We start from the raw sequence: 22,999 nt of genomic DNA on the forward strand, positions 1-22,999 counted from the left end.
ACACCCCAAAATACAGTTCACCATGGAAACAGAAGCGAACAACCAACTTCCCTTCCTGGATGTCTTAGTCTACAAAAAAATCCAATGGCTCCCTAGGACACACCATCTACCAGAAGAAAACACACACAAACCGCTATCTGCATGCACTCTCACACCACCACCCAGCACAGATCAACTCCGTAGCCAAGACACTCATCTCCAGAACAAAAAACGTTGCCAAGAAACCTCCAATTTTACATGGGAGAAAACCCGAATAACCAAAGACCTACATACAAACACCTGCGAAAACCTCAGAAAACATATATATATATATATTCCTTTATTCAAAGAAATAAGAACCTCCACTCTATTCCCTTACTTTGCTGAAACTACATGATTTATTGTGAATGACATGATCAGATTATTTAGTTAACCAAGGAAAATAGGAACCATTTAAGCGATGTTTTCCTCATATATTAGACTTGGGTACCCTTCTATGTAATTTATTCTGACTTCTGCTCCATCTTCTTAGCATTGCCCATCTGTTAAGAAGTTGACTGGGCATGCATGCTTTAATATATAAGAGGACAGGGACAGATTAATCCATCTATTTTACTTCCTAAAGATTTTGATTCTTATGAATGGGGAGCTGATTCTGGTGTGCGTCAATCAGCAAGTGCTTATTTTATTTAAATATTTGCAAGAAAATCTACATGCATTTCACCTAATATATACATTTTAATTGTTTCTGGTTATTTTTTTCAAACAAATGTCCTCAATCCTCAAGACAAATTCCTTGTGTGTCCAATCACACTTGGCCAATAAAAAATTCTATTCTATTCTAGTCTATATATCAGGTTTTGTATTGATTTTTTCATAAGATATAATTTTAATACAATTGTTCCAAAATGTATGACCTTTTTTTATTGAAAAGTTTTACAAAAAGTTTACATATTCCCCCCCTTCCCTACCTCCCCCACCCCCTTCCCTTACCTTCCCAATCACCCCCCCTCCTCTTCCCAGAACAAGTTATAGGGTATAACCTTCAACAATCATAATCAATTCTAGTCTAGATAATTATAACATTCCACATCTCTTGTTCCTTCAATTCCCTAATTTCCCTACTAACTTAATTACTTAAACAGACACCAAATATCTGTATAATCATTCATAACCTATCTGCAATTTCTTATTCTGGTATTTATTTTGGATATAATCTATCCATCTTCTCCAGTCCCTTAAATATCTTTCATTTGAATGGTCCTTCAGGTACGCCGACATTTTTGCCATTTCCGCTAGGTTTATAACTTTCAATGTCCATTCTTGGATTGTAGGTAAATCTTGCTTCTTCCAATATTGTGCCACCAACAGTCTTGCTGCAGTTATTAAATTCAAAATCAATTTAGTCTCTATAACCGTACAATCCGTAACTATACCCAGCAGAAACAGCTGTGGTGCAAATTTCAACCTCTTTTTAAGAATTATGAATACAAAGTGGTGGCCAGTATCTCTTTCAAGCAGCATTCATTTACTCTTGGTTATGAAAGGAAGTGACTGGTTGTGTCAAGCTCTTCTACTTTCAAAGTCCTTCGAAACGTATTGGAATTCAACTTTGCATTTATTGTTTATCTGCCTCTAAAAGCATTTTAACCTAACATCTTAGGGACAAGAGATAGTTAGAAGAGGAACTCTTCAGTGTTAGATCCTTTACTTGGGTAAATGACTTTCTTCGTATGTCATTAGATAACACATTTCCTTTTAATTCCACTGGTCATCCTGTCAGAATGTCATCATTTTCACTTCTCCCTCCTTCTCAGATCCATGTAATATTTCTATCCTGTTCAGTTCAGCTTCATTCCTGATTCCTCTTCTCTCCAGTAATGAAACCAAATGGACCAATAATCTGCAGATAGCTATAGACCAAATGCCTCAAGTTTTTGTGTATTTCTTAAATAAAGCTAACAATTTATTTTAGCTTTATTTAAGAGCTAAAGAGCTTTATTTAAGAGTTAAGAGTTCTACAGGTCTCTGAGCTAGTCACAATGACAAAATAAAATGAAGAGTGATACCACGTTGCAAAGTCACAGGCTTTGAAACACAGAGTCTTGATAAACGTTCTATCACTTGCCCCAACTCAATTGTCTACAATGACAATTTTGTAGCAATCTTCTCAGGCTACTTGGAAGGAGGCCATCCAAGCCATGTAACTGCATATAAAAGAATATTAAATGCTTTTATTAAAAATATATAAAATTTATTAAATAAATAAATAAATAAATAAATAAATAAATAAATAAATAAATAAATACATACATACATACATACATACATACATACATACATACCCTACTGGCATGCGTGGAACCCTGGTTGCAATCTGCAAACAAATAGCTTAAAAACCTTCCCACACAAAGGCTGGAATAAGGACATAAAAGAATATTTTACATTTCTTCATTATATCATATGCAGAATTCTATAATATTGCAAAATTAGACCCTTTCACTGACATTTCAGACCAAAATGTGTCCGTATAATTTGCTTTGTTAGCAACTATTAATTTCTTATTTGGGTCTGAGATTAAACATGTTGACAGATTTGACGTAATGTAATATATCACCTCTCTTCTCTGAATGCTTAAGGAAAAATTTACTATATATGCCATTCTGAGAATCTCTATGGTTACAGCATAGTTCATATTTAGCCCAAATAAATATTATCTGCTTTGTAGAATGAAAAAAATAATTTGCTAATATTTATTATAATTCTTACTATTATACAAGAAGTTTGCTTTTTTCCAGAATAGTTATTATTTCTTACTATTTCAGTCAGCCAATGGTTTTATTGTGTTCTCCAATCAGTACCAGAAGTATATCCATAAGTGATCTGTAACAACCTACAAAACAGTTTAGTTTAAGAAACCAGTAAATAAAAATTTAAAACAAAATTAAAATACACCTCTAAAACATCCTGAGTGGGACACAAGAGTGGAATAAAAAAAGCAATTAAGTCTAGGCTATAAATGAGTTAATATCTAAAGTTACATAAAATATGTTCATACTTAATGTTAGATAAAATGTAGACTTGAGTTCTCAAGTTCCAGCAAATTTTTTTCCTCTTCCATTCAGTTGTGCATGATTCTCAGAGACTGCCTGAACAAGTCCCTGCAATTTTCTTGGGAAAGTTTTTCAGAAGTGGTTGGCCATTGCCTCCTTCCCAGAGCTGAGAGAAAATGACTGGCCCAAGGCCACCCAGCTGACTTTGTGCTCAAAGCAAGATTAGAATTCATTTCTGGTTTGATTCCTTAACCAGTACACCAAATTGGCTCTCAAAACTTACATACCTATCCAGTGTGCTGTCATAAATGGTAAGGTAAAGGTTCCCTTCACACGTATGTGCTAGTTGTTTCTGACTCGGGTGAGGGGGTTTGCTCATCTCTGTCTCAAAGCCGAAGATGTCTCTGTGGTCATGTGGCTGGCATGACTAAATGCCAAAGGTGCATGGAACGCTGTTACCTTCCCACCAAAGTGGTTCCTATTTTTCTACTTGCATTTTTTATGTGCGTTTAAACTGCTAGGTTGGCAGAAACTGGGACAAGTAATTGGAGCTCACCCCATTATGTGGTACTAGGGATTCGAACCGCTGAACTGCAGACCTTTCGATTGACAAGCTCAGCGTCTTAGCCACTGAGCCACCGTGTCCCTTCATACATGGTAGTTTATTTGTAAAAAGCATTTGGACATAGACAAAGGCTGAGCTACCAGAATATCTGACAATTATAGAAGATAAATTTGGTTTGAACATCTCTATAAAAGGAGCAAAGAAGTAGAACATGTTCTGTGGCTTCTGTCTCTCCAGAATCACAACGCAGAGCCTTGTAGCCAATCCTCATTTTTTAATATATATTTGCCATCCAAAACTGCAGAAGGGAAAATGTGACATTGGGTGAGGGTAAAAGCTTCCCCATGACTGGAGCTTTCTAGCTGTGTGAGTCAGCCTGGAGAAGTGACTTATTTTTCTTATATTTGCTGATGACAGGAAGGCCGGGACCTTCCCTAGGTCTGCCTGACAATCTCCTTTATGTATTTGCTTCAGCTGATCATATTCTATCTTGAGAACAGAGAGAGAAATCCAGATTTCAAAGGTTAGATCTAAGAGCGTTAATTCAGGTAGGCTGATTCACATCTTGGAGAATTAATGAAGCTAGGCCTCAATGAGAAAAGTTAAGTTTTAGCTAAAGGCTTATGGAAGCAAAAGACTTTCTTGACTGTCTGGATTGTATCCAATCCAAGACAGTAAACAAGAAGTGAGACCAAAATCCCATTAAGGAGATGGGCTTAACCAGAAAAAGATGAAGTGTGCCAAGAAATATAACTGATTAGTTTATCCTGACACCCAAGCTTGCTTCTACAATTTGCTTTTAAAGAGCATACTTGATATTAATCTCAGAGGGTTGAACTAGCTACCTATAATTTTCAGAACTTGAGTTATGAAAATAAATTGTGGGTTTAAAATGAACTATGCGGTGGACTAAGTTAAAGCAGCAATTTGTGTAAAGTAATGGGCAGTGCCAAGTGATGCCTGCCTCTGAGCATTCCTTCTTTTCTGACGAGTTCAAGGCATTAGGACAGCTGTTCTGTGAATTGTTTCAAACTGTTTCACTATCTTAAATTATATATAAAAATATATTGACCTGTAAGATCCGTTAAGAGCTAATCAGGAAAGGGAGCAAAAAAAAAAAAAAAAAAGTGTGTGTGTGTGTGTGTGAATCAGCTATAGTAGTTGAATTAGAATATCTCCAGGCTAGTCTTCTCAGTCTGGTTGTCTGGAGAATTGGATTTCAACTCCCATAATCCCCCATTGCATTTCTGGTTGATGCGGCCATGGGAGTTGAAATCCAACCTATTTGAAGGACCCCACCAGTGGTGGGATTCAGCCAGTTCGCACCACTTCTGGAGAACTGGTTGTTAACTTTCTGAGCAGTTTGGCAAACTGGTTGTTGGGAGAAATTATTAGGGTAGAGAACTGGTTGTTAAATTACTTGAATCCCACCACTGGACCACCCCCCTCCACAGCTTGAGGAAGGCTGTTCTCTCCGCTACCTCCTCTCTTCCACCAATTTCCTTTCAAGGTCTCCTGGACTTGTCCCCCTCTTCCTGACCCCAATTCGGCCGCTCTGCGCTTTTAGTTCACCCACCCAGCAGTTCCTCCAGAATGCTCTCTGGCTGCCTTCCCAGGACCCGCCTGGCGAATTCCTGAGCCAGGAGAGGGCAGCAGCTTCGCGGCCCTTACTGCATCTGCGTGGACTTCTCAAGCATGCTCATTCACCAGGAAGGAGGAAAGCCTTGATCAGAAGCCAAGCCTGGCATCTCTGGCGGCCAGCGGCAGCTGGGGCGATGCTCTCCCAGCTGCACCAAGGCACCATGTGGAGGACGGCAGCCTCCCTTGTCTTCCTCTGGCTTCATCTCCAGGCGGCAGGTAAAGAGGGGGGGGGAATCTGCAGGGCTGGCGACGGCAGAGAGCAACGGGTGGGGACAGCCGCTCTTCCAGCCCTGGCGAGGATGGAAGGGAAGAGGCTCGCCCTGCTCCCTTGCCAGAGAAGCCAACTTCACGCGACCAATTCAAGCACTTGTTGTTACCGGTGGTGGCCGATATGGGGTGGGGTCTCTGCAGGCGGGATGGTCGTCACGGTGGTAGATGAACATGTTGGGGACAGTTGGGGAGGGCGGTACACAGGTGCGGTGCGGATCCCGCTCGAAACGCGCGATTCCCCTTTTATCTGCTCCTTTGCCTTCAAGGGTGGCTCGGAAGAGGCAAATCTCTGGCGCCGACTCCTCCGGCGTTGCTGGTGGGGTCCGGGGCCACTGCTGCCCTACCGTCGCGCTTCCTTAGTCAAACCAAGGCTCCTTTTCCGCAGACGCAAGGGTGGGTTTCTCCCTGGCGAAAGCTCAAATTCCCGCTTTGTTCGGAGTGCGCGGCGGAGCCTCGGCAGTTCCTCCGCCGTGTTTCTAGGTTTCAGCACCAGGGTCAGAAGCCGCTGGAGCCCTTGGAAATGCCGAGCAGCTGGCCCGTGGGCGGCGGGGAGAGAGGCTGGCGAAGAGCTCCCATTGCCAATCTGCCCGAATGAACGCGGCTCACGTGAAAGCAGGCCATTCCTCAAAATACCGCTTGCAAGTTCAGGCCATGCAGCTTTCCAAAGAGAGATGTGTTGGAGGGTTGGCCAAGGAATCACAGGGATCCCATCGGTTTTCCTAGCATGAGGGTGTTCCTGTGCCCTAGAGTGGGAAAAGAGCAATTTAGCAAGACCAAAGCTTTCTAGCCTTCAGAAAATGGAAGGAATAACTTCTTCACTCTTCACCCCATGATATGTTGCCTGTCTTGCGGTTAGATTCAGCCAAGCCATAACATGCTGTACAGGCAGTCTTTGACTTATGACCATAACTGGGACCAGGATTTCCATGGCTAAACAGGGCAGTTGTTAAGTGAGTCGTGTCCAATCATATGACCTTTTTTTGCCATGATTGTTAAGTGAATCACTGCAGTTAAATATATGGTCAGTAACCGAATCCCGCTTCCCTCATTGATTTTGCTGCCAAAGTTGCAAATGACAATTCCATGACTCTGGGATGCTGTAATCATCATAAAACGTAAGTCAGTTACCAAGAGCTTGAATTTTGATCACATGACCGTGGGAATGGTGCAATGGCTGCAGAATGAGAACTGGTTGTAAATCACTTTTTTCAGGTTGTAAATCACTTTTTTCAGGGCTCTTGTAACTTCAAACAGTCACTAAGTGAATGGCTGTAAGTCAAGGACTACCTGTACTGTATGGCTTCCCCAAACAAGATTCTAGGCCTCTGCTAATTCTTTTAGCAACTCCAGTGAAAGGGCAACAGACAACTTTGCTAAGGCTGTCTCGAATTCTAGCCATTTGAATGGTGAGAATTCTTACTTGATATTGCCTTTTGGAAACTACACTGTGAAGTTCTTCTGCCACTGCAGCCTGAATGTTAGCATTTTAAATCTATCTTCTTCGGATATTGAATCTGAAACACCATCTGTGGGTTTAGCCAGGAAGCAGTGAAAGCCAAGGTTGTAAAATTGAAGGCAGAAAAATTTTAAGGGATCACAGGGACATCTGACCCATGGGTGGAACCATGCCATCTACCAATAATATATATTTAGGTTTTCTTTCATAAGACTCAGATGCTAAAATGGTCTTTGTTCTATAATGTTATTTAAATTCTTTCCAAATATTTGCTTATTTGCTTTATGTACGTTATAATTGCTCCAGCATTTGAATGGTATGTCTATCAGGACCATTTACCAATGGTTTGCTTATTCTTGCTTGCCAATTTTAAAATTGCACTTACCTGAGAATAAATCCTACCAAAAATGAATGAAATATATAGGTTAGTATTTTATAGTAGAAATGTAATGTGTTGGATTCTGGAAAGTACTCAATAGAAAAAGATGGTATTGGAGGGGGAATTCAGAATTGGGATAGCTAATTGCTGCAAACCCAAAGAATTCCCATATTCCAATGAGTTTTGCATTTTAAACCTTCAAAATTTAGAGATTGGGTATAAATAGACTAAACATGGTTGTGCCATTTTACTGCATGCACTAATAGTCCAGTAAAAGCAAAATGCTTGGTTACTATGGGGAAAATTAATTTTTCATGGGGCGATCTAGCTTGCTTGCCCCCAAGGGCCCAGTGACCTATTAACCCAAATTCAGTGCCATTCTATAATTCTGTAAGCTTTTTTCAGCCCATCTCCCCTTTATGGTGCATTCATTAAGGTTATTCTTTGACTCTCTCCCTTCAAAGCATGTTGCCTCTAATTGTTTTTCTGTCAGAAAGATTTATATTCATCTACAACTGTGGTTTTGTATTGCTGGTAAAGGTAAATGCAGCTTTTCCTCAAATCAAGCTCAATTCCTAGACATTTCATCTACATTTCCATACAGTTTTTGGCAACAGTATGGAAGGGGATGGCCATGTTGTTATTTTAAGTCATGCTTTTGGATGACAATCTACAATGTATTTTTTTTTTAAATTTAAATTTGATTTATATGCCGCCCTTCTCCGGAGAGTCAGGGCGGCTTACAATGCATTAAGCAATAGCCTTCATACTTTTGTATATTTATACAAAGTCAGCTTATTGCCCCCACAAACTGGGTCCTCATTTTACCTACCTTAGAAAGGATGGAAGGCTGAGTCAACCTTGAGCCTGGTGAGATTCAAACTTACAGTAATTGCAGACAGTTGGTGTTAATCATTTTGGATCATGTTTTGTTTTTGTGGAAGAAAATTTGTTTCTAGAAGCTGAAGGTGAGGGTTAATGCATTGCATCAGTAATTTCTTCCTATGATTTAAACACAGTGTTTTCTGCAATTAAGAAAATACGTAGGTATCAAGAAAAAGGTTCTGGCCATGCAATTTCCATAACTAATTTATTTTCCAAATGAGCGGATTTTCTCTCTCTCTCTCTCTCTCTCTCTCTCTCTGCCACCATATGCTACATAGCCTAGATGAATATTTGTCTTCTCAATGAGCATTAGATTTCTAGCATGTACAAAATACGCACACACTTTTTAATAGGTCATATAATGTTGCTATTGAGAAAACACCAGCAGTATGATTCCTGGATCATGTAACAGAGGGGAATCAATCTGTTGGCAAACAGAACTGGGAAATTCATCTAATTATAGCCTACAGTTATGAATTATAAATTATGATTTAGTATTATGTATCTATCTATATATATATATATCCTTAAAATGCACTGTACTTAATGTTGCTGTAGATCTTCTTGAAATATATCCTCCATTAAACTTGGGTTGAAACAATTTAAAAATGGCTTTCATGCAAAATTCATAGTAGAAAAGATGTTTCATTGTGAGATAATTCTATTATGTGAAATCTACAATATTTATTATGTCAATAGGATGCTAGGTAAAATACATTTGTAGAAGTTAATTAAATAAATTATGCAATCACACAGTCACATACTTGATTTGTCTTATAGATGAGATGATAGGTATTCAGAAGACATGATAATATCAAAAAGATTTTGCACATATAACATTGTTGGATGAATGACACCAGTTCACACAGGTGAATAATTCACATTATTTGAATAATGACATGTAATGTATGTAACATCACTAATCCCTCTTTAACCCCCTGTGGATGCCTATGGATAAGATCAAAGAATCATATTGTTTAGTCTTTTACAATAACAGTAATAGGAAGTTCTCCAGAACAAAATGAGTATGCCTTGAATAATGCTTTTGATTAATTTTTAAATCAAGAGCTTTGCCATGCTATCACTCACTAAAATGATAAATGAATTTGTATGAAACCCCTATGAATAAAACGAATGATTTTATTAGTGTTAGGATTGGACATGAATATACGACTTAATCCCAATAATTAAACTTTGATCTATATATTAAATAGAATTCCCGGTGACTCTTGGGATATAGAAACAAGAGAGCACATGTTCCTTCAGTACCTGTGCCTCATAGACATTTGCATGAACCACCCTCTCACAATACTGTATAAATACCCATGGCACATAGGATAATTTAATATCCCACCCTCCTGCTTGTAGATACAAACCTTGCTATAATGTTGCTGTGTTCTGTGCAGCAGCAATTAAAATCCTCCAGATGATGACCTCTGTCTCAAACAGTCTTGATAAAAATTTAACTTGTTAGTTAAGAATGTTTCATATTGTGGTAGATTTAGTTAGCATATAGTCATTTTTATGTTTCCCTGTATTTAATTAATGTTTTTAATTTAATTAAATTTAACTACTATTAATCTTCTCAACATTCCCACCACCCATTTCCTTCCACTTATGACTGTATGACTGTAATTTTGTTGCTTGTATTCTTACGATTTATATTCATATTGTTTCCTGATTGCTTATTTGTGTCCTATGACTATCATTAAGTGTTGTACCTTATGATTCTTGATGAACGTATCTTTTCTTTTATGTACACTGAGAGCATATGCACCAAGACAAATTCCTTGTGTGTCCAATCACACTTGGCCAATAAAAAATTCTATTCTATTCTATTCTATTCTATTCTATTCTATTCTATTCTATTCTATTCTATTCTATTCTATTCTATTCTAAATACTGTTACTTTTAAAATTACTATTATACTCATCTTATGCTGGTCTGTGACCACAATGCAGATTTGATTGCTATTACATAGAAATGATAGTACTGTATACAAGAAAACATTAAAAATGCTGAACTTTATCAACCTGTGTACTTCTGCAAAGTGGGTATACGTCAGCATGCCACTCAAGGAAAGATATCAGAGGCATGTGAATATTTTTGAGAGAAGATATACCCAAGTATTGGTAGCTTTGTGAAAGCATCTAATAGGTGTCATTTGGTGTATTCTGCAGAAACTAGGGTTTGTCCATTTCAACTGTATATTAAATCCCTATCCAGGAAATTTAATCAAACATATTGCAAATCTTATCCCTCTTTTGGATTTCATATTAAATGCAACATAAACTTTTAAACAGCCTGTAAAAATAAGGTAGATAGGTAAATATTAAAATGTACATTTCAAAATAACATCAGTAGTAATTATTGTATTCTTATTCTTTAAATAAGCTATTGAATGCTGTGCTGAATACTGTAATCCACACACATCAATTGTAATTTGTTTATATCTGTATTCTTATTTTTATTTTATTTTATTTTGAATTTGTATACCGCCCTTCTCCCTGAGGACTCAGGGCGGTGAACAGCCAAATAAAAACATCAAATACAAATATTAAAATACAGTTAAAAATATATATATAAATTTGGCCCCATTAATTAAACCGATAAACAAAACAATTAAAAACACTTAAAAAGAATTAGGCCAGCCCGGCTTGTTGGAAAAAAAAGGTTTTAAGGGCACGGCGGAAGGCACTGAGGTCATGGATTCGCCTTATCTCTGGGGGCAGCTGATTCCAGAGGGTGGGTGCCCCCACAGAGAAGGCCCTCCCCCTGGGGATCACCTGCCTGCATTGTTTGGCTGATGGCACCCCGAGGAGGCCCTCTCTGTGGGAGCGCACGGGTCGATGGGAGGTCGTCGGTGGCAGCAGGCGGTCTCGAAGATAGCTAGGCCCTATGCCATGGAGCGCTTTAAAGGTGATAACCAACACCTTAAAGCGCACCCGGAAGACCACCGGGAGCCAGTGCAGTTCACGCAGGAGCGGTGTTACATGGGAGCGCCACGCTGCTCCCGTCACTACCCGCGCTGCTGCGTTCTGGACCAGTTGGAGCCTCCGGGTGCTCTTCAAGGGGAGCCCCATGTAGAAAGCGTTGCAATAATCAAGGCGAGAGGTTATGAGGGCATGAGTGACTGTGCACAGGGAATCCTGATCAAGAAAGGGCCTCAACTGGCGAATCAGGCGAACCTGACAAAAGGTCCCCCTGGTTACAGCCGTCAGATGTTCCTCCAAGGACAGCTGCTTATCCAGGAGGACTCCCAGATTGCGAGCCCTCTCTGTGGGGGCCAAAGACTCGCCCCCAATAGTCAGTGATGGAGTCAACTGACTATATCGGGATGCCGGGAACCACAGCCACTCAGTCTTGGAAGGGTTGAGCTTGAGCCTGTTCCTCCCCATCCAGATCCGTACAGCCTCCAGGCACTGGGACATCACTTCAAGGGCATCGTTGGGGTGGCCTGGGGTGGAGATGTACAGCTGAGTGTCATCAGCGTACTGATGGTATCTCACCCCAAAGCCACGGATGATCTCGCCCAGCGGCTTCACATAAATGTTGAACAGGAGGGGCGAGAGGACCGACCCCTGAGGCACTCCACATATAAGAGGCCTCGAGGTTGACCTCTGCCCCCCTGCCAACACGAACTGTGACCGGTCGGAGAGAAAGGAGGAGAACCACCGTAACACGGTGCCCCCCATCCCCAACTCTTCCAACCGGTGCAGCATGATACCATGGTCGATGGTATCAAAAGCCGCTGAGAGGTCTAACAGGACCAGAACAGAGGAGCAACCCCTGTCCCGAGCCCTCCAGAGATCATCAACCAACGCGACCAATGCCGTTTCCGTGCTGTGCCCAGGCCTGAAACCAGACTGGAACGGATCCAGATAGGATGTTTCCTCCAGGAATTGCGGAAACTGTCGCGCGACCACACTCTCAACAACCTTCGCCATAAAGCGAAGGTTGGAGACAGGACGGTAGTTGGCCAATATTGCCGGATCCAGGGACGGCTTCTTGAGGAGAGGCCTCACTACCGCCTCTTTCAAGGCCACGGGGAAGTGACCCTCACTCAACGAAGCGTTGATAACACCCTGGAGCCAGCCTGGTGTAACCTCCCGGGAGGCCAGTACCAGCCAGGAGGGACCCGGGTCCAGTAAACATGTGGCCGCACTAAATCTCCCCAAAATCCTGTCCACATCATCGGGAGTCACAGCATCAAACTCCTCCCAGATAACATTCTCAAGACTATTCCTCGTCACCCTGCCCCGATCTACCCAGTCAGAGTCCAAGCCCCCCCCCCCGGATCTGAGCGATTTTGCCATGCAGGTATTGTCCGAAATCCTCCGCCCTGCCTTCCAAGGGATCCTCCCGCGCTCCCGGGTGAAGCAGGGAGCGGGTTACCCTGAACAGGGCAGCCGGACGATTCCCTGATGATGCAATAGAGGCGGAAAAGTAATTAAACTTTGCCGTCTTTATCACCACTAGGTAGGTCTTAATATGCGACCTTACCAGTGTTCGGTCAGATTCAGCGCGACTGGCCCTCCAACCGCTCTCTAAGCGTCTTTTCCGGCGTTTCATCTCCCTCAGCTCCTCAGTAAACCAAGGAGCCGTGAGGGATTGACACCGGGTCAGAGGCCGCAAAGGCACGACTCGATCCAAGGCCCCACCAGCCGCCCGATCCCAGGCAGCTACCAGGTCCTCGGCCGAGTCGTGTGCCAGATCATCAGGAATTGGCCCAAGCTCTGTCTGGAACCTATCAGGATCCATCAGGCACCTGGGGCGGACCCATCTAATTGGGTCCGCCTCCCTGTGGCGGGGTGTAGCGGTACGAAGGTCCAGACGAAGAAGTGAGTGATCTGACCATGACAAGGGTTCCATGTCTATATCCCCTATAACAAGATCACTCAACCACTGGCCAGAGACAAAAATCAAGTCTAGAGTGTGTCCCCCCCCGTGAGTGGGGCCATGAACTAACTGGGTCAGGTCCATGGCTGTCATGGAAGCCATGAACTCCCGAGCCATCCCAGACGTTTCACCAACGGATGGCAAGTTCTGGATCTTGGTCAAGTTTATGTTTTTGTAGATAACTTTTACTGAGAATCCTAAAGCATCAAACTATTCAGCAGCATCTGAATATTTATTTATTTATTTATTTATTTATTTATTTATTTATTTATTTAATATGCAGCCCATGTCACTGTCAAGTGACTCGAGGTGGCTTACAAACTTTATAAAAACCAAAGGTACAAACCATTAAAATGAACAGAGATTAAAACCAGAATATTATGGGAAGGAAGTGAGATCTTCTTCCTAGTCCTCTAACTACCTCCAAGATGGAACACCCAATTGGGGCCCAATGTCAATTGTCAGAGCCAGTTTTCTTATGGAAGGCCAAGAGGATGGGGACTGATCTCACCTCAGGTGGCATGATGTTCAAGAGGGCAGCAGCTAGGAAGAAAAGGCCCTTCTCCTGGACCTCTGAATATTGTTTCAGAGGTAAAATGAGGTAAAATTCAGAGGTAAAATGAGGACCCAGATTGTTGGGTCTAAACCACTTAGAGAGGACTGTGAAGCACTGTGAAGCACTATAAGTCTAAGTGCTATTGCTATTGTTTCCATGAGGAGATAACTGATTAATAAGCAAATGTCTGAAAGTTATCCAGTAATCTTTAAGTTGAGTTTTAATTGAAAAAAAGGAAGTCATAGAAAATATATATTCTTGACTGGCTACCAATGCCTCAGAAATTCAGCCTAAAATTAACAAGAAAATAATAACATGTATTGCTTTGAAAGAACGGCTGGAGGAAATAGACACTCAAGATAATCCAGTTGTGTTCACAAATAGGGGAATTTATATTGCACAAGTGTTTTACATGACAAAGAAAATAAATTATACTGCTTTGTTGTATGTTGATCTATACTTCTCCTAGGTAGGATATTTAGAACGAGTGACCCCAATTTGATTTTGAAAAATGTAGAATTCTGTAGAATGCATGAAATTGATTAACCAATTTCAATGATTTTCTTTCTATTCTGGAGTTGTAAGAAAAGAATAATGTTGAAATTTTACTAGTGTATAAATATATGAGGAGAGTGTAGACTATAATCTTTTCTTTTTCTTCATAGAGCCAGAAGATGTAGCCCAACATTCAGTTTGTTTCATAAAAGAAATAACTAGGTGAACATGGCAGTTCTACCCTTTATGTATTTAACAAAATTCACTCACCCCTGTCCGAATGGACTCTTGATTGCAAAGAGAAACAAACACTGGATAATAGTACAATCATTTTCTGTTATTAACAATGTCAATAAAATATGTATTACAATTCTTGTTAGACAAGATGCTGACCTAGATCTAATCTGGTAATAGGTAGGTTGATTAGATTCAGGATGGCTTTAGAAATCTGGTGACCTGGTTTCTTTCTTTTTTCAAGACTGATGTATAACTCTGTGTGCTTTATAAAGAGATAGTTTAAATTGGTGAGCACTTTTCCCTGCTATATATTTACATTATTGAAATCCAATGGATAGAGAGACTGAGACATAAGATCAGTTGTGCAAGAGAGCATTCCAAAGCCTCGGGAAAATTATCCACTAAATTGAAAATAGTGATGAAAGCTGCACTTTTTAGAATTTCATCAATATAACATAGAGGCAGTGGGAAGATTTCATTACTTTAAAGATTTCATCATTATGTTTAATTTATTTTTAAATTGTTTTTAAATTTTGTATTTGATGTTTTTTACTTCTGGCTGTTCACTGCCCTGAGTCCTTTGGGAGAAGGGCAGTATATAAATTCAAATATTAAATTAAATTAAATTAAATTAAATTAAATTAAATTACTGTTAGAAGAGGAAAGCATCCATTTTTGTCAAATGTAGTAAATATACATATACATCTATAGATTTAATGATAATGCAATGGCTCATGGGTTAAAATGCTGAGCTTATCAGCTGGAAAGCTAATAGCCTGATTTGAGACCTGAGATACAAGTGTCATGTAATGGGGTGAGCTCCTGTTACCTGTCCCAACTCCTGCTCATCTAGCAGTTTGAGAGCATGCAAATGCAAATAGATACATTGGTACCACTTTGACGGGAAGGGTACTGCATTCTGTATTTTCATGCTGGCCACATGATGACAGAAATGACTCTCAGACAAAGCAGGCTTCCTCAGCTGAGAATCGGAGTTGACCCTTGAGCCCCCTTGAGTTGGTCACAACTGGACAGAGGAAACCTTTAAACCTTTATAGGTTTAATCTTTTCAAAGCAATAGAATAATTTATAGATTTAATTGATGTACAAGGTTCTCTATGATATTGTAGATTATGTATAGATTTGTGTCAGTAGTAAGGACTATGACACATTGTATCTTGTGCATGAAGGCAGATACTAGTAAAACAAAGATAAAATCTCTGTGTAAAAATATCAGTCAGTTTAGAAATTAACAAGCCTTCTGAAGAATTGGTTTATATTGTCTGATCTGAAGCATACTCCTTTGAGATAATTTCCTGCCAAATTTAAGGAAAAAGAATTAAATATAATTTTGTTTTGTGTTGCTTTTCAATAAATATGGAATGCTGAGGGCACATATAGCACAGTCTCTCAAGATGGGCATTGAATGAATGGGAGATCCAAATAGATAAGACAATCAAAGCTTCAAGACATCTATGCCTGCCTGCCTTCCTACTGGAGGAAGGAAGGCAGGATTGAAGATGCCTGTATGAAAAGCAGAACCAATGACTGTGGCAGAATGAAGAGCCACTGAACTGACCAGAAAAGGAGAGGCCTGATTACTCTAGAGACAGTTGCTTCTTATAAGGAGAACACAAGATGGCAATATCCAGTGGGTTTAGAGCTCTGGGAAATAAAGAAATAACAATTGTGCTCAAACCATAATCAGCACCTTTGAAAGGATACTAAGTTTGCATACATCTTTTTCTAATCACTTTCAGAAATTGCTTGTTAATTGTTTTTCAGCTATTAGGAACTTTTGGATTGACAATTTTGTAGAACTGGATGAGTTTCCTTCAATTCTTAGTGAAAATTAGCTTTAACTACAAGTTTAAGAACTTAATTTTTTTTAAATAAACAGCAAAAGGGTGATTAAAACTTTGATTTTAGAAAGTTACAAATAAATTAAGGGTCCAGATAAATTTGAAAAATATTTTGGAATTGATTATACAGAATCCTTTTTGTGGAAAAATGTTTTTATTTTGAATTAAAAAAAACATAAGAGAGGATTTTTAAAAATAGACATTAGAGGGAACTAGAAGGAACTAAAGATTACAATTAAAGGAGAACAGATGTTACACTAGGCACACAAAAGAAACCATGTCTTAATAATTAAAAGGAACATACAATTCATAAACCAAGAGAATAATTTGATATTTTTTCTACATTGGATTTAGAAAAGAAGCTTGTTAAAGTTGTGAAGAATCTTGTGAGAAGAGACAAAGAAAAAATGAAAAGAAATAAAGTTCTATGATATTATTTGAATGGATTAAAGATTAAGATTGTTAGAAGTAAAAGGAAGTAACACAAAATTGGTTTATTTGATGAAGATTAAAATAGATGTGTTATCATCTCATAATGGACTTTGCTGACACCAAATCTGAAATAATTATGCTTGTGGATGGAAGTGTTTATAGATAAGAGATGGGATATGGGAAGAAAAAGATCATTTGTTGTATTTTAAGGCTAAGTTACTAAATAGTTTATACTTATTGTGATGAAGGTGGAATCACTCCTTTATATATTTTTTTCCTTTTCTTTCTTTTCTCTTTCTTTTCCTTTTTTCTGTTTATTCTATTAGTTTGTATTAGTGTTCATTGTTTTAATTATAATCTTTAATAAAGTTAAAAAACTCAAGGCATCCATGAACATCATCTTTCTTGTGAGGAACAAGGCAAAAATGAGCACAATTGATAAGTCAGGTAGGATTTATTCACATGAACTATTGCAGTAGAAGCTGCATTAGAATTATGTTCTATGGGAAGTGAGACCTTTTTTTATTATTATTTTAAATGATTCCCAGGGATAATGTAAAAAGGCAGCATCTTTTAGTGTATTATTGGTTTGACACCTTCTGGAAAATGTCCAAGCATTGATCATCTATATAAATAAAAATGTAAATGTTCGTTTGTACATAACCGCACATCTCCGAAAGTTCTTCACCGATTGCTTTCAAATTTTGACACAATGTTGCATTTGACTACGGGTGTGTTTCTATATGCCTATATTATATACATGTCACACCTGTGACAGGTAAAAACATGAAAAACATTGGAAAACATTGAAAGACATTGGCAAACATTGAAAAACATTGAAAAACAGCGCCATCTGCTGGACGTAAAACCAACATGGCAGCCTCCCAGCCCTGATTATGCTCAACAGATTTCTGCTCCTTATATTTAGACTCTCCATATTGCATCCAAGAAACTGCGCATTTGGAAGGCAGAGACACCCGAGGGCCATATCCTGCCACCAGGCTCGGCAGGTAGGCAGCCGGCTCCCCACTGGGAAGCCCTCGCAGCCGGTGCTTCTAGGGATGGGCAGGGTCTGCCAGAGCCTGGCTCTGACCTCCCCCTCCCCCAGCCACCCCGTGGACTAGCCACGTCCACCGCTGCTGCCTATCCCCCTTGCCAGCCACTCTTGGGGCTCCCTCCAAAGAACACCTGGCAACGAGGCTGCCTGGGTCCGCCGAGTGGGAACCCTCCATCCCTCGCCTGGCCCAAATTGTGCTGGCCCAGTGCTACCACGGGCCCCAAAGTCAGAAAGACCAACCACTAACTGGGGATATGCGAATCCAGTCGGTGAGTGGGAGATGGGGGCAACTGGAGCCTTGGGGTCACCTTTGACCAGCACCGCCTTTGATTCCCAGGTGGGCGCTCTGGCAGTTCATGGAGCCTAGACTAAAATTTCGGCCTCTGGCAGAAAAGGGGCTCCGGGGAGGCTTTGGGGGGTGGAAACGGCCAGGAGGAAGGATGGCCGGCCCTCCTCCGTTTCACCTGGAAGAGCGGGGGATTTAAAAATTCCCCTGCCCTTGGCAGGCGGGGGAGGAGAACTGCACAGCAGGGGTCCAGTGGGGTGTGCATGGCTCCTGGCTTTGCCACTTTCTTCCTTTGGGCGGGAAGCCCCAAACCAGCCTCAAACCCCCACCGCACCCCCTCCCACCCTCCCTTCCCTTCCCTTCCCTGCTATGCGTCTCCCCGTTGAGCCTCCAGAGAACATCTGTGTAGGGAGGACGGAGGGGGGCCCCGAGTTTCTGCTGTGGTGCGGAGAGCTGCGAAGGCCTGGCCTGAAAAGGGCGATGGTGGGGGATGCAGAAGACGCCAGGCCAGAGACAGAGATAAACAGAGAGAGAGGGAGAGAGAGACATAGAGAAATACAGAGAGACTGGGGGGGAGAGAGACACATACAGAGATACAGAGAGAGAGGGTGGGAGAGAGAGAGACAGAGAGAGATACAGAGAGAGGGGGAGAGAGAGAGACATAGAAATACAGAGAGAGGGGGAGAGAGACACAGAGAGATACAGAGTGGGGAGAGAGACATAGAGAGATACAGAGGGGGGAGAGAGACACACAGAGAGATACAGAGGGGGGAGAGAGAGACATAGAGAGACATAGAGAGATACAAAGAGAGAGGGGGAGACAGAGAGGGGGGATTTTGTGGTTCCCATTGTCTACATGGGGCTCCCCTTGAAGAGCACTCGGAGGCTCCAACTGGTCCAGAATGCGGCCGCGCGGGTGGTTATGGGCGCAACCCATTATGCCCATGTGACACCCCTCCTGCGCGAGCTGCACTGGCTCCCGGTGGTCTTCCGGGTGCGATTCAAGGTGTTGGTTACCACCTTTAAAGCGCTCCATGGCATAGGACCCAGGTACCTCCGAGACCGTCTTCTGCCACCAATAGCCTCCCACCGACCAGTTCGTTCCCACAGAGAGGGTCTCCTCAGGGTGCCATCAGCCAAGTTATGTCGGCTGGTGACGCCCAGGGGGAGGGCCTTCTCTGTGGGAGCCCCAGCCCTGTGGAACGAACTGCCCCCGGAAATTAGTAAGATATCCGACCTCCGGGTGTTTCGCTGCGCATTGAAGACCCTGTTGTTCCGCCAGGCCGGACTATCAACACAATAGTTTTAAATTGGGGTATTTAAATTGGGGTATTTAAATATTGGGGTTTTAAATTTGAGCCACTTATTTAATTATTTTAAATTTTATATCATTGTTTTGTCTGTGTTTTTAAATAGGCTGTACACCGCCCTGAGTCCTTCGGGAGAAGGGCGGTATAGAAATAAAATTATTATTATTATTATTATTATTATTATTATTATTATTATTATTATTATTATTATTATTATTATTATTTTAGCAACCGGTTCTCTGCCCTAATCACCAGCTGGCTAGGTGTGGTGAGTGACGTCAAGTGTTTGTGGAGAGTTTGGAACTTCAGCCTCACTCTTTTAGCCCAGCGGAAACACCAGACTGGGCCACAGCAACACGTAGCCGGGTACAGCTAGTAATTAATAAATCAATACTTTGGATATTAATGAGTTGGAAGAATGAATACATCAGGGACCAATCAATCAAATCTGAATTCACCTGAGTAAACCCACACACAATCCAATTGGCCCAAATACTATAGCTGAGCTTGAAAAGCATTTTTGTGAATCAAAAAAGGAAGCCAATCTCTCTTGTTCTGTTTACTCCTATTTTGATGACTTAGGGCATATATAATTTCTTTATTCCCAGTGGTTCCTAACTTGTATCAATGGTTTTAAAACAGTAGCAATTGCTACTCTGTCTCATTCTCCCGTTATTTTTCATATGCAGCATTAAACTGGAGCTTTGTTGCATATTCAGGTTTTAGTAAAATTGAATAGATATAGACCATCATTCTACTGAGATTATACAGTTGTGAGGAATGCTGGCTCCAGACAGTTTTATATTTAGTTGGGCATTGATATCATTTTAAAATGTTCACTACCCTACCCATTAGCGCACTTAATGGAAGAGTAAATGATGGAAGCATTATTGAAAAAAGAACATGGAACGATAATTATGACAGAAACTATTCTGCCTTGTGGTTTTAATGCACACATGTACAATATGTTTTCAATGTTGTACTCCTTATATTTTAATATTGACATTTGTTACTTTAAATGTTTAATTTTATTTACAAAATATTAATAGACTAAGCAATATCCAAGGAATTAAGATAGTTACAATCAATTGATAATTGTTAGCTAGTCTGAGAATACAAATGAGATAATAGACAGATCTGCACCTTTTAAAACCAGGTGTGAGTCTTGGAGGTTCTTTGGTTGGGCTGTTTAGTGTTAGCTTGTTTGGCAGTTCTTTGATTTGGGTATTGTTTGCTTCTGATTGTTGGTCTGATATTAATCTTGGGTGTTAATCTATGCTCATCTGGGTATTGATTCTGGTAGGGAGGTGTTTTGCTCTTTTTGGGTTATTGATTGTCTTTTTGCATGGAATCTAGAAGAGGGAGTCAAGCTATTCTCCAAAGCACCTGAGGGTAGGACAAGAAGCAATGGGTGGAAACTAATCAAGGGGAGAAGCAACTTAGAACTAAGGAGAAATTTCCTGACAGTTAGAACAATTAATCAGTGGAACAACTTGCCTTCAAAAGTTGTGAAGGCTCCAACACTGGAAGTTTTAAGAAGATGATGGATAACCATTTGTCTGAAGTGGTGTAGGGTTTCCTGCCTAAGCGGGGGTTGGACTAGAAGACATCCAAGGTCCCTTCCAACTCTGTTATTCTATTCTATTCTAGTTGTTGTTAATTTCTCTAGGCATTACATTGTAATTATATTTACTTTCCACAGAAATATTATTCTTTGGTTACTGCTGAGGTACGTGCAGCATTACAGTCAAAGGAAGCTAAAATGACCTGCATATGTTTCTCAAGGTTAACAATATTTGGTATGCTTGTGTATAATCATCATGACATATGTCAGATCTGATTACTTTGATGAAAATACTTGGCCTTTTGCTGCCTCAACTGGAAGTATCACCATATTCTGTAATGGCTAATGCAATATATAGAATTATCAATCATCCTTGAATTGGTTAGAATTTTATTTTTAGAAAATTATGGAACTTTTTAAAGGTGATGTATATCAACAAGTAATGAAAAACCATGATCTGGTTCCTATATATAAGATTTCCCTATAGACTAGAATACCAATTTGCAAGATCTGAGTTCGGAGATTTTGAAGCTATTTGAACATCTCATAAACATTATGAAATAGTCAGAATGAATTTTTCTTCTCTATTGAAACTTTTATTCCATTATTTCATATGTAACAAAGTTCAGAGACTGTTACTTCCTCAGTCAATCAACTAGTTCTCTTTATTTTCCCAAGATTGTTGCCTTATTCCATAATTATTCATTTCTGCCTTACTAGGCCTTATCCATTATTTAGCAGCACGATGTTCTAGACTTCAGGAGAGTCTAATTTTCTGGAAGAATTGTCATTCTGACAGCATCATCTATCTACGGGCCAGTGAACTTGATCCAGGTCTTTACTTCAGTGAATGGACTAATGTGGACTTTACTTCTAGTGTGGTTGAATGTTTAATAATATCTAGTTCTGTCCAGTTTATTTCAGAATCTAGATATAATTCCAAAACTTTAAATCATGTGTGTTCAAAGTACAAAAATTTCCATCTGAATTTGTCATTTCTTAATTTTCTCATGGAATGTCATTTTCAGAATCAGAAGAGGTAGTGTTGCTGACGTGTATTTCAAAACGATGTTTTAGAATATAGAAATATGTTTAGCACATTCCACTTGTAAAATATATCATATAGTAGTAATATTTAAAATAGGTCATAAACAGAAAAGAAAATTAACAAAAATGTAGACATATGGATGCAGATAGATCAGCGAGGTACCATATCTATATACTGTACCTGCAAACAGACATATGCAAATGGTTGCTTTCCCCAAGAACACACATATACTCACAGACACATAATTTACATACACATATAGACACCCACACAACTTCATCTCTGCCTTATACTCCATATGCACAAAAGCGTTCAGATTTGGTGATGAAAGTGCTGTGTTCTCTGTAGCACTGATGGCAGCAGGACAATGGTTACAACCCCTTGAGGAAAGAATGATTTACTAGGGCTTTTCTTTTCCATCTAAGATGTGATAACGCTTCATTTCCCAGCTGTAGCAGCGCTGTGGCTTCTTTTTCCTTTAACAAACAGAAAGAGTCTTGGGGCTCACCCTTCTTTCTACCCCCACCAAAGCATAGCACAATTGAAGGCGGTACCACAAGAATAGTGGGAAGATCCCCCTGGTCTTCCCTACTGCCTAGCCTTCTCCATTATGTATGTACAGATAGCAGTCAATTATAGTGATTGCTACTGCTGTTGCCCATTTCTCACTTCTTCTATTATGGCTTTGTTGACTCTGTCCACATCGTTCTGCTGAGGTGTGAAGCAAGTTCTCTCTGTAGAGGAAAATAAATGCAGCTGAACAAAGACTAAGAAGACAAATTTATTCTAGCATTGATTTTTCCAGTTTACTGAAGAGAAATTTATATTTAGTACCCAGTTTGTTTGCGTGTTTACATGACCTAGAATGAAATTATTTATTGAAATACCCGCTTGGTAGAATTTTGCACTCTCCTTCGTATGCTTAAAGGAAGTGTACAGGAAATAACATTTTACATACAGTTGTGCATTATCTCATATAACTGAGAAAATGGTTCACAAAACTGCACAAGGCACTTGGCAAAATT

General features: G+C 40.2%; 1 protein-coding gene across 1 annotated transcript in view; it reads left to right on the forward strand.

The window, feature by feature from the left end:
- Positions 1-5,298: 5,298 nt before the first annotated feature.
- The window catches only part of PTPRR (protein tyrosine phosphatase receptor type R), a 95,161-nt gene continuing 77,460 nt past the window's right edge, over positions 5,299-22,999 (forward strand). The window contains exon 1 of the mRNA XM_034403631.2: positions 5,299-5,454. Within this exon, the coding sequence (XP_034259522.1) occupies positions 5,373-5,454 (82 nt within the window). The 5' untranslated portion in view covers positions 5,299-5,372. The remainder of the gene's footprint in view (positions 5,455-22,999) is intronic.

Source organism: Pantherophis guttatus, chromosome 7, assembly GCF_059756535.1.
Source record: "Pantherophis guttatus breed Tessera chromosome 7, ASM5975653v1, whole genome shotgun sequence".
Lineage (NCBI taxonomy): Eukaryota > Metazoa > Chordata > Lepidosauria > Squamata > Colubridae > Pantherophis > Pantherophis guttatus.